Below are 15,615 nucleotides of genomic sequence, written 5' to 3'. Positions count from 1 at the left end.
TGGGGAAACCCCTGCTGTTTCCGTAGGTATAGTTGACATGCTGCAATTTCCAAAACCGCACCAGCAGTGTGTCTGCACCCTGGTTTTTACTCCAAAGTGGGCACAGGATTTGCTAGAATCCTATCCACTATGCACTGAGTATAAAACGCTGCGTTTTTTTCCCACGATGTTTGCACTGTGGGCAAATCGTGGCGTTTTTTTGTCCTGTGAGGCCCTGGTGTTAAACAGTTTTCTGTTTTGCCAAATGAATGTAATTTGTTTGCTAAATGAAATAAAATCCTGGGTGACTATACAGTGAAGAGCACTACATTCCAGCACCATTGTAGGGGTCCAAAATGCTTTTTCTGCATGTGGCAAATGTTTTGCATGTAAATACATGATTAGAACAGACTCTTTTTGTGACTCTCAGAATTTGCAGCATTATAAAACTGCATGCCCTGAATTGTTGAAATGAAGGAGTGGTGCACTATTTGACATGTCCGTGTCAATTGTTTTTGTGGGCATTACATCTCGCCAATTATGTTTCAGAATTCTTGAACATGTTTGGGACATCAAGAAGGTCCTAGAACCATCAGATCTAACTCTGCAGATGAATTTAAAACCAGTGGCTAGACACTATCAGAGTTATCACAAAGCAGGAGAACTTAAAATTAATTTAAGACGCATTGACCAGATCCATTTGGGCATACGTGGAGGGGATTTGATGACATCCTTGTTACAGTTGGAGTCTAAATGGATCACCTTGCTCCAAACTTTGACCCCTAGGGGACTCAATGATAAATTGGGATTTGCGTGCTGTCTCTGAAATATGGTATACAGTGCCTTGTAAAAGTATTCATACCCCTTGAACTTTTTTACATTTTGTCATCCTACAATCACAAACTTACGGTAAATGTATTTTATTGGGATTTTAAGTGATAGACCAACATGAAGTAGCAGATAATAGTGTGGTGGAACAAAAATGGTGCATGAATTTCAAAATTTTAATCAAATAAAAATCTGAAAAGTATTATTATTTTTTCAATACACATCTCTTTGCATATCATCACGATCAGTATTTTTTTATAATTATTTTGTTACACTATATAGATTTACACTCTATGCATGCTCATTAGAGATTTCAGGAAATCTTCAATTCGCCAAGAATCTGGATTTCCTCACGCTTCAATGCATTGAATCACATTTTTTAATAAAAATGGCTGCTGCACATGTTAGGACAAGGGGCAGGGCAACTCTGGGAACACGGGATCACCCACAATGCCATACATGAGCATACTGTGTAAGCGGCCACAAGAAAATGGCCACGGGCATGGCAGAACGTCCCATGCGTCTCATTTAAAGCCAGAAGAAGCCATCCGAAGAACACATCGCGATGAGGGCATTCCAGAGGAAGAAGAGGTCATCGCTGGAGAGTTTTCTCGCAGCACTGGGGATGCCCCCAATGCTGTTTGAGCACTAAGGACTGCCCCCAGTGCTGTGAGAAAACTCATTTGCATACCAATGAAAACTGTGATATCAATGGAACGAGCCGCGGAGAAGACATCTAAAGGTAGGAGAAGAATAGCCTTTCTTAAGTTATTTCAGAGGTCATCTGTTTTAACTCCATCTTCAAAGTGTTTATTAGTTGGGAAAGACATAAAGGGCATATTTGCGATTCTGTTCAGAGTATAAAATTACAGGCCATTTCTCAATACAGTAGTGGCAAAAATCAATAATTCTTAGACACTAATCTCTACAGTTAGCGACTATTCTAACACTTATTTAAAGGTGTTTATTAGAGGGGAAACAAATAAGGGCCATATTCGCCATTTAGTTCTCAGTATAAAATTACAGGTCATTTCTCAATACAATAGTGGCAAATATCAATAATTCTTAGCCACTAATCTCTCCAGTTAACTGTTATTCTAACACTTATTTAAAGGTGTTTATTAGTGTGGAAACAAATAAGGGGCATATTAGCCATTCTGTTACAAGTATAAAATTACAGGCAATTTTGCAATACAGTACTGCCCAGTACTGTCATAATTCTTATCCAGTAATCTCTGCCTTTATCAGGCTTTTGTTAAAGGTGGGGAAAGTAATAAGGGGCATATTCACCGTTCTCTTCAAAGTAGAAAATTACAAGCCTAAATGTTTCTGGCACAGGCATAGGTCGCAGCGGAGTAAGGGGACGAGGCAGCAGAGTTCACTTACAGTGGCCTGAGCTCCTAGTGTTAAGTAGTGGTCGTGTCTTTTCCAGCAACCCAACGGTTGTAGACTGGTTGAATCGGTCATCCACTTCATACCGAGTCACATCAGACACCCCCAGCCAAGAGATGGGGGGTTCGTCAGACACAACCCTTAGTTGGCATGGCCCGAGAGCAGGCCCTGTACCCTCAGGTGACCTAAACCTGCCTCTGTCCTTTTCTGTTATCTTAGCTAGCATAATACTCTATGCTGTGGTCTCAGATCCACTGTACAGTGTGGATGGGCTACTACAGGACAGTCAGCATCTAGTGCACAGCTAAGATGTGGAGGAGACATCTGCTGCTTCCTCCGGTCGGCAGGCAAGTAGTGATGAGGAGAGTAGCCTGGGAACTGGTGTTGCAAACGGTCAGGCTCAGAGACTATTGAGGAGGACATCAGTAACCTGCAGACATTAATGGATGACGATGTAGCCGATCACAATTGAGAGCCAGGCGATAAAGGGGCTTCATAATCATCGGGAGAAGAGGGTGGCAGCTTGCACAGGAGACAGCGGTGAAGTCAGCAGGATGGCAGCAGTGGGAGGTCGAGAGCCAAACGTGCTTGGGGTAGACCATCCTCTTTGCAGCAGCCTACCTGTCCGAAAAGCAGGGGTAAGCAGTGGTGGTAGCAGTCAGCGGGTAGTGTTGGGCGTAAAATTACCTACTCGACGGTTTGGCAGTTTTTTTATTAAGCCACTGGGGGAGGTGAAAATAGCCATATGTTCAATCTGTTAGCAGAAGGTGAAGCGTGGCCAGGGTGCCAATGTTGGCAACACAGCCCTGCGTCAATATATGCAGCATTACTATAAAGTGGCCTGGGAGAACCATGGCTCCAATTTTGTGGTCCAGCCTGCCACAGGAACTGTTGCATCAACCAGTGGCACACACACCATTTCAGGTAGTCAAAGATCCACCACCTCAGTCAAAGGAAGCTGGGTGTCCTTACCATCATCTGCTGGTTGTTGTGCTCCTACTTCTCCTCCTAGTCCATCATTGCGTCAGCAATTGATGAGAGAATCTATATGTAAGAGACAACTGTATGCGTGCACTCATCCAACAGTGCAGAAGTTGAACAAGCTCCTGGTTCTACAGTCTCCCTTTCCAATTGGTGGACTCTGCACCTTTCAGAGAACTGATGGCTTGCGCCGAGCCTATATGGAGAGTCCCAAGCCGTCACTTGCCAAGAAGGCAGTACGAGCGCTGCACAAATATGTAGAACAGAAGGTGGGCCAGTCCTTGAGCCTGTCGTTGTCTGCCAAAGTGTACGGCAGCACTGACGGGTGGAACTGTAACTACGGTCATGGACAATATACTGTATGTCATTTAAGGCCCACTGGGTTAATGTGGTGCCTGTCCACACACACCAGCAACTTGGACAGGTGCCGCAGCTTCTGCTTTCACGTTCTCACGCCATTGGTCCTGCAATGTCCGCCTTATCCTTCACTGTGTGCTGAGCCTCTACTGCAGGGACAATTCCCAGTGCTCCTCCAGCATACCATATGTGCAGGGCACAGCGGTGTCACGCTGTTCTACACCTTGTTTGCCTGGGTGAACAAAGTCATACTGTGGAGAAACTGCTCCGTGTCCTCAATCAAGAAATCGAATTCTGTCTTTCTCCAAGAGTGATTACAATCAGAACCATGGTGCTGACAACTGGAAAAACATGGTGTTGGCATGCGTCAAGGATAACTGAGCCATTCACCCTGCATGGTGCACGCGTTCAATCTGGTTGTCAAGCGTTTCCTTAAGTGTTCCACCCATCTGCAAGACATCCTAAAAATGTCAAGGAAAGTTTGCATGCACTTCAAGCACTCGTACACAGCCTCTTTGAGCTGCAGCGGCAGAACGGCCTCCCAAAACATAGGCTGATATGCAATGCTTCCACCCGTTGGAATTCAACCCTCCATATGTTGGATCACTTGTATGAACAGAGAAAAGCCATAAACGATTTTTTGATGATACAAGCGGACAGAGGTATTCCTCTGTGTAACTTTAACATTAGCCAGTGGCAGCTCATGCATGACACTTGCCATTTGCTCATTGCCTTTGAGGAGGCCACTTTGTTAGTCAGGTCGCCAGGACTACAGGATGAACATCATTCCACTGATTCACATCCTGGAAAAGTTTCTTTTCAATCTGGCTGGTCAGGAGACTGGAGATGTGGTACCTACATCTCACGGCCACATGAGCCCTGTGGTGGCTGAAGTGGAGGTGGATGAGGAGGACATTGGAGCACAAGCAATGTGTAGCCAAATGGGTGGAGAGGAGAAGCAGGAGAAACTGGAAGAGCAAGAGAGAGATGAGGAGCACGAGGCAGATGACCCAGACACACCGTGGCAGTGGAGATGGATGCAGTGGAGATGGATGCAGGGAACCCCTCGGAGTCACTTGTATAAATGGTCCGATGCATCTCACTTGCTTATGCAGTAACAGCCGAATTGTCACCATTCAGCAGAGGGATGACTACTGACTCTCCACCGTGTTAGACCCTCGGTGCCGGGGAAAAATGGGGGGCCTTTTTTACACCTGCTGAGAGTGAGGACAAACAACTACTATAAAGACATGCTATGTAGCAAGTTGGCTGCTGCCTATCTGTGCCATCGTTCATCCTCTGACCAGGGGGGCCCTGAGCGCTCAACTTGCACTGGCATGGCAGCTGTGGGGGGTGGCAGGAGCAGTATTGGCTCCATCAGCAGCAGCCTGAGCCTAGAGTCACTGATGAGCAGCTTTCTTCACCATCATCATCAGCAGCCTTCCCTGCTCTCACCTCCCCCTGTCTACACATATCACACAGTTTTCAGTGATCATCCACTGCTCCGTGGTGGCTAATTAGCATATCAATAACAGCAGGCTAATTCAAAAACAGCTGGGAGGATTAATCAATAAACGGTATGTCCGGAATAGCCTTTCTACAGGTTATGCAAATATATGCTTAGTTAAAAATCACTGGAGCCAATGATAGAATCCCTTTAACGTTTCACATAATCATTATGACAGTGTGTAATGTCACACAAATTTGTCTTTCTTTTGTTCTTGTGCTGCAGCAGTCCATCTAAGAAAGCAATTGAATATCCTACAGTGTGGCTGAGGGGGAGGGAGATCTTGACTATTTATGTGAGTGGCTGAGCTAACCATCTGTCAGGAGGGAAATTAACTATTTCATTTCATGCTGTTGTTAGACCAAAGGAACCATGTGATGTTATGTGAAGAAGTCCTGGGTAAATTATCTCCATATCCAGTTACATCAGTAAGGATTTCAACATGTGAGTCTGATAACTAGCAGCTATGCAAATATATATAGGTATATATTCACTACTTACATCATAGGATCATGTGAGTACCAATGGCTGCTCCGGAAATGAGGAGGTGAAAGTCTACAGTCTAAAAAGGAGGGGTGGGAGGGTGAATGTCAGAGCTTAGTCCACAAGGAGAGCTTGTGTAATCTGCTGCGTCATACACAGTTATCAGGGATGGATGTGTCTACATTCAGCACCAGGCATGATATCATTCTGAAACATGTTTATTTATTATGGAAAGCAGCGTTGTAAAGATTTTGTACCTTTTAGATGTGGGTATTCTTTTTATCTCTGTGCTGTGATTTGCTCTGCTTGTATTAAATGTTACCCATTATTATCCACAGGAGACGGAGTAACATGCTGATCAGTGGGGTTCCCATGGCTCATATCCACAACAACAAGAAGTGGGTTGTATTGAAGCCTCTGGATTGAATTGAGCACCACTGCTCCATTCATTTCAAGGGCAACCACTGAAGATACTCAGTGACGTACACAGCTTACTCTGACCAGACAAACCCTTTAATTATTTTAGTCAATCCCATTAAAGTGAATGACACTGAACTGGGGCATAGCCATTTTACCAATGGATGTGATGTCGCTTCCTGAGAAGTCCTCTTGAAGAACTGTCACTTACCCTCTATGTATTCTGATTTTACAGGCACCTAGTTCCTCTTCCATAAAGTTTGTAGCATACATCTCCATCTCCTCGGTGAACCATTATTCTCTCTTTCTTCCACTGTCTCTTGTCTATGAGGCCCATCAATCCTCCCCAGTTGCTTTGTATCCTCCTCCTCATCAGTATCCACTAACTTTGTGTCATGGTCTTCTAAACATGCCTTTGCCTGAGCTTCTAGCTCATCTATGTACACCACATGGCTCATGTTGTGTACTGTTGAGCTTCCTCCAAGTACCACTGGCACCACATCTTCAGGTGCTCAGGAACCTCCATGACATTTATCCATTGTCTTGGCACATAGGGGCACTGTAAAGGAGTGGTGGCTTGCAAGCACTGGTCTTTTCACCTGCAATTTAGCAGCACTGCCCTTGGCTTTAATAATCAAGCCTAGCAATGCAGGGTCTGTTGTCTATGGCTGGGCCACAACTTACTGCACTGGCATTTGGTGCCTGAACTTACAAGGACTGGTAGGCTTCTTCTCACCCCTACTTCCACCATTTTACTGATCGCGCACCAGATTGTGCCAGCACCTTGTAATCCTACAGTGTGCTCTGGGTATTTGGGTCAGAACCCCCAGAGTATTGTGGGCAGTACCACGTCTTTGCACTATTACCTAGCTCCGGAGTTGTGACTTTGAATCTAACAAAGGACAACATCTGCATGGAGTTTGTATGTTCTCCCCATAATTGTGTGAACTTCCTTGGGGTACTCTGGTTTCCTCTCACACTCCGAAGACATAATGATAGGGAATTTAGCTTGTGAACCCTATTTGGTTGGCAAAGTGATAAATTACAATGTCTATAAAACACTGCAGAATATGTAGAGATATAAATAAATAATAGAATTATTAATAGAAATAAATAATTAAATATTGATGATCCTACCATGGATTCTGGGGGTTTGTGCTGGTAGTCCTGCTGACTACCAAAAGGCTGTAAGTTGGAGACCATAAAGGGGCAAACACATTTGACGGATAAAGCCCACCTTATACCAACTTACTCCAGGACAGAACAGTTATATCCAACTGTTGCTTTTGTAGTTCTCCAAGAAACACACAAGCACTTCTTACTTGCCCACTTCAGACAGGGGTTGCTGCTAAGCTTGCAACAGGGTCCTGCTTTTTAGGCATCAAATTATTTCGCTACACTTTGGATGAAGGTAGGGTTCCTACCCAAGACTGCCAGGAAAACAGGCCTCACTGATGAGTAGCTGCAATGGTCACAACAAGGTTCTGATTGGACAACCCCAAAAGTGCAAGAAAGCCTTCTTTTGAAGGACACTTTCCTGCCTGTCATGACTAGAAAGCATTAGGCCTTAGCATGTGAAGACTGTATTATGATTAAAGGGGTTGTCCCATGAAAAGCATCCTATCTATACTGCTAGTTTGTGTGGATTTAAGACATTTACTAAATATCAAAACTGCTTTATCAAAACTGCTTTGTTTGGCCATTATCTTCATTTAATCCCTTCATTGTTGACACTGCGTTTCTATGGCCACTGGGCTTATCTGCTCAGTTCCCAAGTGACATAGCTTCCTGCTCTTGGGGGGAGGGAGGGGCTGAGTGCTGGCAGAAGCTCTGAGCTGTGTGTGTCTGACAAGCAACGGAGCTCCTCAGATAGGGGAGGGAGGGAGGTGAGAGCTCCAGGATTACTGTGCTGTCTATCTTCAGCTTTTCCACTTATCAGCCGGTTTAATTGAATTTGGCTGATAAGGGCTGAGATAAGGAGTCCGGTACCTCTGTATGTAATGCAAACTCAAATCCAGCTCTGCTACATCAGCTTCTACATCAGCTTTATACTGTGGTAATGCATTTACAACCAATTCCTCATTACTGACTGCAAACATAGCAGATAGTAGAGCAAGTGAAACCACGCCCACCAATGTGCCGAAATCCAGGAAGTGAAGAGAGCACAGAGCCTGCAGGCTGCAGAACAAGAGTTATGGGAATACCCTGTTAATATAAAAAAGGGCACCACCTGCTTCACAGCCAATAGGCATAACGATTGCGCTTGTTTAGGAGAATCATAGCGCTACCCTCTTTCCAGAAAATGTTAGTGCCGGAAGATGATAGTTACGGGGAGCAAGTGCAGCACCTCACCTATTTAAGTATTAGGAATGGTACTACAAATCTCTGAAATCAGCACTATGCAGTGAACAGGGCTGCAGTGCTGATCCTAATACTTGAAAAGGAGCTGTTCTTTATGCTCTCCCTGTCCATTATCAGCTTTTGTCATCAAGAGGCAGGGCCGGCATTAAAGGAGGCAGACTGGGCAATTGCCCAGGGCTTCTGTCCCCAGAGGGGTCCCCAGGATCTTGAGACCAGGCTTTCAGCTGATGTGGTTTAATCCTATTACAGAACATGTTGCTGAAAAGTCCCTGTTCTACTGAACAGTTGGCGTGATGACTGCATGGCTCCATCACGCCACCTGTGTCACTCCTTTAGTGAGAGACTTCGGATGCCCCATTTATCGTGGGATAAAATGGTAGGTGCACCAAGCTGATCAATGAAATAATAAGTGTAGTCCATTGGGTTGGTCTCAAATTAAAGAGCCTGCTCAGATGGGTTGTATCAGATGAGCCCAGCAGCAGTAGTTCCAACTATCCCATACGGGAAAGGCAGCTATTTTGGAGGTATGGCCAGCTGAGCGCCTTTTATTGCTAAAGGTTTGCCCAAGAAGAACACTGCGCTAGAACCAATATTTGGTAATTAGTTCCTTTATTGAAGACTAGAGATGAGCGAGATATTTCTTATAACCTGAGGGCCCCTTCACACGGTGTTAGCGCGCTGCTCATTTAGACACATATACACTAGAGTTGAGCGAGTACGAACAGCACGCTCGCATAGAAATGAATGGACGTAGCCAGCACGCGGGGGGTTAAGCGGCCGGCTGCCATCAAAGCCGAAGTACCAGGTGCATCCATTCATTTCTATGGCGCGTGCTGTTCGGATCGGCTGATCCGAACAGTACTCGCTCATTTCTATTGAAGACCCGTTTTGATGCGACGTTTATACTAGTGCTAGTATAAGCGTCGTATCAAAACGGGTCTTCAATAAAAGGAACTAATTATCAAATATCGGGAAACGCTAGTATAAGCGCCGTGTCAAAATGGGTCTTCAATAAAGGAACTAATTACCAAATATCGGTTCTAGTGCAGTGTTCTTCTTGGGTAAACCTTTAGCAATAAAGGGCGCCCAGCTGGCTCTTCAAGATGTCAAGCTCATGTGACACAAGATGGCTCAGGTTGAGAACTGTACACATTCTATACCAATGGTGACATCATGGAATGTCGGTGATGTCATGTGCTCTGTGATGTCATGTGGTGTCTACAATGCAGCAGAGCTCTGAACCATAAACCTTCATGTACATGATCACATTACAGATATGTAACAGTGACCGCACCATATAGAACTATATCACAACATAACATGTAATTGCCATGATATATCGTGATACATATCATGACACATATTTATATTGGCTGTGGCTTCAACACCAGGGCAAAAAACGCACAGTTTTACAGTCCATACATTTCAAAAAAAATATGTGCAGAGGAAATGTTGCGCTTTCAAAAACCAGCTCGAAAATCGCAGCATGTGAATTGTACCTATGGAAACGTCGGTGGTTTCCCTGTAGGTGTAATTGAAGCAGAAAGTCTATAGAGGAAACCTCTGTGGACTTCCTGTGAAAAGCACTGCGGGAAAAACCATGATGCCTTTATGCTGCGGCCTGTTACATGGGGCCTTAGCCTTAAAGGGACCCTTTAGCATTAATACATTTGTCATCCCCTGATCAACGTGACCGAAAGGTGCTGATAACAGAGAACTATAGCGTTTAGTAAACAGATTTACATTACAGAATGCTTTATGCTACACATTATATGGAAAACTACCACAAAAAGAACCAAATATAAAGGGATTATCCTAACTGGACCATCTCTATGTCACAATGCCCTGTTAGGCTATATGGACATAGCTTTGTGTATTTTGGAAGGGGAAAAAACCCATTCCCCAGGTCTGCACAGAATTAGGTTGCAGAACATTTCCAAGAATTGTCTTTTCTGACAATCTCAAGAAAGAATCACATTCTACAGGGGTTCTGGCAGAGATTTTGGCAGTGTTGATGGTACAATCAGTGGCATAACTACTAGGGTAGCAGCTGCCACGGGCCCGGGACATTAGGGGCCCGCCGACAGATGCTACCGCTGCATTTTTTTTCTTAATAGGCCCTATTTACTTACTGATCCTGGCAGGGGCCCCACGGGCCCCACAAACACTATTATTATTCTAGGAGGTCTTTTCTGACCCCCAAGTATAATGATTGGAGGGCCGGGAGAGGTAAGAGAACATAAAAAACATTGTTACTTACCTCTCCGCGTTGCAGACAAGCTTCAGGCCTAGTTGTGTGACGTCCCTGACGTCACATGACCTGGGCCTGCATCCCAGGTCATGTGATTGTCGAACGTCATTGAAGATGGGGCATAATACTGTATGCAGGGGCCACTATTGCACATAATAGTGTGTGCAAGAATGTGCTTTGTGCCAGGGGGATCAGGGGGCTGGGGGTCCCATGTCAAATGTTCGCCTTGGGACCCTGCCATTCCTAATTAGGCCACTGGAAGCAGAAACACTTGAAATAGAGCATGCTTTTCAGGACAGTGCTGGAAATACAGAATGGTTGAGAGGCCTTCTCTAATTCATTAATTATGAGAATTACTATCATACACTGGTGTTTGCTATTTACCCTAAAGCTGTATTATACAGTCCTATGAAAAAGTTTGGGCACCCCTATTAATCTTAATCATTTTTAGTTCTAAATATTTTGGTATTTGCAGCAGCCATTTCAGTTTGATATATCTAATAACTGATGGACACAGTAATATTTCTGGATTGAAATGAGGTTTATTGTACTAACAGAAAATGTGCAATATGCATTAAACCAAAATTTGACTGGTGCAAAAGTATGGGCACCTCAACAGAAAAGTGACATTAATATTTAGTAGATCCTGCTTTTGCAAAGATAACAGCCTCTAGTCGCTTCCTGTAGCTTTTAATCAGTTCCTGGATCCTGGATGAAGGTATTTTGGACCATTCCTCTTTACAAAACAATTCAAGTTTAGTTAAGTTTGATGGTCGCCTAACATGGACAGCCCGCTTCAAATCATCCCACAGATGTTCAATAATATTCAGATCTGGGGACTGGGATGGCCATTCCAGAACATTGTAATTGTTCCTCTGCATGAATGCCTGAGTCGATTTGGAGCGGTGTTTTGGATCATTGTCTTGCTGAAATATCCATCCCCGGCGTAACTTCAACTTCGTCACTGATTCTTGAACATTATTCTCAATAATCTGCTGATACTGAGTGGAATCCATGCGACCCTCAACTTTAACAAGATTCCCGGTGCCGGCATTGGCCACACAGCCCCAAAGCATGATGGAACCTCCACCAAATTTTACAATGGGTAGCAAGTGTTTTTCTTGGACTGCTGTTTTTTTGGACGCCATGCATAACGCCATTTCCCCATAGAAATGCATTGGCCAGTGCTGATTGGCCAGAGTACGGAACTCGACCAATCAGCGCTGGCTCTGCTGGAGGAGGCGGAGTCTAAGATCGCTCCACACCAGTCTCCATTCAGGTCCGACCTTAGACTCCGCCTCCTCCGGCAGAGCCAGCGCTGATTGGCCGAAGGCTGGCCAATGCATTCCTATGCGAATGCAGAGACTTAGCAGTGCTGAGTCAGTTTTGCTCAACTACACATCTGATGCACACTCGGCACTGCTACATCAGATGTAGCAATCTGATGTAGCAGAGCCGAGGGTGCACTAGAACCCCTGTGCAAACTCAGTTCACGCTAATAGAATGCATTGGCCAGCGCTGATTGGCCAATGCATTCTATTAGCCTGATGAAGTAGAGCACACACATTCAGCTCTACTTCATCGGGCTAATAGAATGCATTGGCCAGCGCTGATTGGCCAGAGTACGGAACTCGACCAATCAGCGCTGGCTCTGCTGGAGGAGGCGGAGTCTAAGATCGCTCCACACCAGTCTCCATTCAGGTCCGACCTTAGACTCCGCCTCCTCCAGCAGAGCCAGCGCTGATTGGCCGAATTCCGTACTCTGGCCAATCAGTGCTGGCCAATGCATTCTATTGGCGTGATGAAGCAGTGCTGAATGTGTATGTTTAGCTCAACTACACCGGTGGAGTAGTTGAGCTAAGCACACAGATTCAGCTCTGCTTCAATCAGCGCTGGCCAATGCATTCTATTAGCTTGATGAAGCAGAGTGTGCACAAGGGTTCAAGCGCACCCTCGGCTCTGATGTAGCAGAGCCGAGGGTGCACAAGGGTTCAAGCGCACCCTCGGCTCTGCTACATCAGAGCCGAGGGTGCGCTTGAACCCTTGTGCAGCCTCGGCTCTGCTACATCAGAGCCGAGGGTGCGCTTGAACCCTTGTGCACACTCTGCTTCATCAAGCTAATAGAGTGCATTGGCCAGCGCTGATTGGCCAATGCATTCTATTAGCCCGATGAAGTAGAGCTGAATGTGTGTGCTAAGCACACACATTCAGCACTGCTTCATCACGCCAATACAATGCATTAGCCAGTGCTGATTGGCCAGAGTACGGAATTCGGCCAATCAGCGCTGGCTCTGCTGGAGGAGGCGGAGTCTAAGGTCGGACCTGAATGGAGACTGGTGTGGAGCGATCTTAGTCTCCGCCTCCTCCAGCAGAGCCAGCGCTGATTGGTCGAGTTCCGTACTCTGGCCAATCAGCGCTGGGCAATGCATCCCTATGGGAAAAAGTTTATCTCACAAAAATCACAATTACACACCCGATAGAGCCCCAAAAAGTTATTTTTAATAACATTCCCCCCTAAATAAAGGTTATCCCTAGCTATCCCTGCCTGTACAGCTATCCCTGTCTCATAGTCACAAAGTTCACATTCTCATATGACCCGGATTTGAAATCCACTATTCGTCTAAAATGGAGGTCACCTGATTTCGGCAGCCAATGACTTTTTCCAATTTTTTTCAATGCCCCCGGTGTCGTAGTTCCTGTCCCACCTCCCCTGCGCTGTTATTGGTGCAAAAAAGGCGCCAGGGAAGGTGGGAGGGGAATCGAATTTTGGCGCACTTTACCATGCGGTGTTCGATTCGATTCGAACATGGCGAACACCCTGATATCCGATCGAACATGTGTTTGATAGAACACTGTTCGCTCATCTCTAGTCTTAATGACCAGATTTCCTTTGCCCCATTTATCTAAATTATGAATAGGCAGTGTATATGGAAGAGGTGCAACCAGTTGTGATGTTTGTGCAATGATAAAGAATGACAAAAATCAATATTGGTCTCAGCCTTATTGATTTTTTATTTTTGAATCAAGTCGAATTGGCTGGAGATATGTGCTTTGAATCAGAGACATACCCATATGTGACCAGTCATGAGGGTTAATGTGGAGACTTTGTGGTTTTGGGTTATCTTTGGTGAATCTGGTTTAGACCCTATTCACATTGATAGTAGGAACCTGAACCGCATTGACCAGGGATATATTCATCTCTAACCAGCTACAAGTGTTAATGTGAACACCCTAGTTATATATGGTCATCTTATAGGTGTTCGTGTTGAACATTGTTCACACATATATCAGAAGTCAGAGCCGTACATGACTACTAGGTACCTAGCTTGATTGATTGAGTTTTTTAAAGCATCATTATAAGCACTATTCACACTGGCAGTGGGGGGTTGCGTTTTTCCTGTAGGATCGGTCATGGAAGAGGTGCAACCAGTTGTGATGTTTGTGCAATGATAAAGAATGACAAAAATCAAATTTGGTTTCAGCCTTATTGATTTTTTTATTTTTTATTTTTGAATCAAGTAGAATTGGCTGGAGATATGTTCTTTGAATCAGAGACATACCCATGTGTGACCAGTCATGAGGGTTAATGTGGAGACTTTGTTTTGGGTTATCTTTGGTGAATCTGGTTTAGACCCTATTCACATTGATAGTAGGAACCTGAACCACATTGACCAGGGATATATTCATCTCTAACCAGCTACAAGTGTTAATGTGAACACCCTAGTTATATATGGTCATCTTAGAGGTGTTCGTGTTGAACATTGTTCACACATATATCAGAAATTAGAACCATACATGACCACTAGGTACCTAGCGTGATTGATTGAGTTTTTCAAAGCATCATTATAAGCACTATTCACACTGGCAGTGGGGGGTTGCGTTTTTCCTGTAGGATCGGTCATGGAGGAGGTGCAACCAGGTGTGATGTTTGTGCAATGATAAAGAATGACAAAAATCAAGTTTGGTTTCAGCCTTATTGATTTTTTATTTTTTATTTTTGAATCAAGTAGAATTGGCTGGAGATATGTTCCTTGAATCAGAGACATACCCATGTGTGACCAGTCATGAGGGTTAATGTGGAGACTTTGTTTTGGGTTATCTTTGGTGAATCTGGTTTAGACCCTATTCACATTGATAGTAGGAACCTGAACCGCATTGACCAGGGATATATTCATCTCTAACCAGCTACAAGTGTTAATGTGAACACCCTAGTTATATATGGTCATCTTAGAGGTGTTCGTGTTGAACATTGTTCACACATTTATCAGAAGTCAGAGCCATACATGACCACTAGGTACCTAGCTTGATTGATTGAGTTTTTCAAAGCATCATTATAAGCACTATTCACACTGGCAGTGGGGGGGTTGCGTTTTTCCTGTAGGATCGGTCACTGCAGGATAGGGACTGTGATCAGGATGTAAGATCACAATGTAGGTGTCGAACGGCTTAATAATAGATCGATAACCTCCTCCAGTCCTAAATGTGGTATCGCATCTTGGAGATATAAACTATGTCTCTGATATGTTATTAGGGTCTAAATGATCCAATGATGCGAGACTAAAATCAGATATTGTAAGCCCGATGCCCACTTGATGTCACCAGTAATAGGACTTACTGTAGCCCCAGTCCGATACTCTGCCTGCATAAATATGAGAAATCACGTACGTTCTGGTTTCCTCCTGTCATAGTATAGTATAAGTGCTGGATAACAGAGCGCTGCGGGAGTATGTACACGCCCACGGAAGGGGAGTTTCCCCTGTTTGGACACTCTGCAAGCTCATTGGTGGAGGTCCGCATGACGTATGGTGGGCGTGCCCGTGAGAGTGCTAGGGCTCTATTTAAACCCCAGCATGAGAGCGGTCAGCGTCTGACACTGAGTACTGGCTCCCACCATCGGGGAACCGGGAAATGCGGTTTTTACCGCAACATCTTCTTTATTATTTTTCCTTATCCTCTCCTGATGAGAATATGTAATCGAAACGCGTAGAGAGATTAATTATTTACAGCATATCTAGTGTGAACCCTATAGAATGGCATATTTATCAAATGGACAGGGACA

The 15,615-nt window shown here is 44.6% G+C and overlaps 1 protein-coding gene across 1 annotated transcript in view; it reads right to left on the bottom strand.

Moving 5' to 3' along the window:
* DDO (D-aspartate oxidase) overlaps positions 1–5,614 on the bottom strand; it is a 31,065-nt gene extending 25,451 nt beyond the window's left edge. The window contains exon 1 of the mRNA XM_075268166.1: positions 5,546–5,614. Coding sequence (XP_075124267.1) covers positions 5,546–5,550 — 5 coding nt within the window. The 5' untranslated portion in view covers positions 5,551–5,614. The remainder of the gene's footprint in view (positions 1–5,545) is intronic.
* Positions 5,615–15,615: the final 10,001 nt, after the last annotated feature.

Source organism: Leptodactylus fuscus, chromosome 3, assembly GCF_031893055.1.
Source record: "Leptodactylus fuscus isolate aLepFus1 chromosome 3, aLepFus1.hap2, whole genome shotgun sequence".
In the NCBI taxonomy this organism is placed as follows: Eukaryota; Metazoa; Chordata; class Amphibia; order Anura; family Leptodactylidae; genus Leptodactylus; species Leptodactylus fuscus.
The sequence above is the reverse complement of the archived record's forward strand: the minus strand, read 5'-3'. Positions and strand labels throughout refer to the sequence as shown.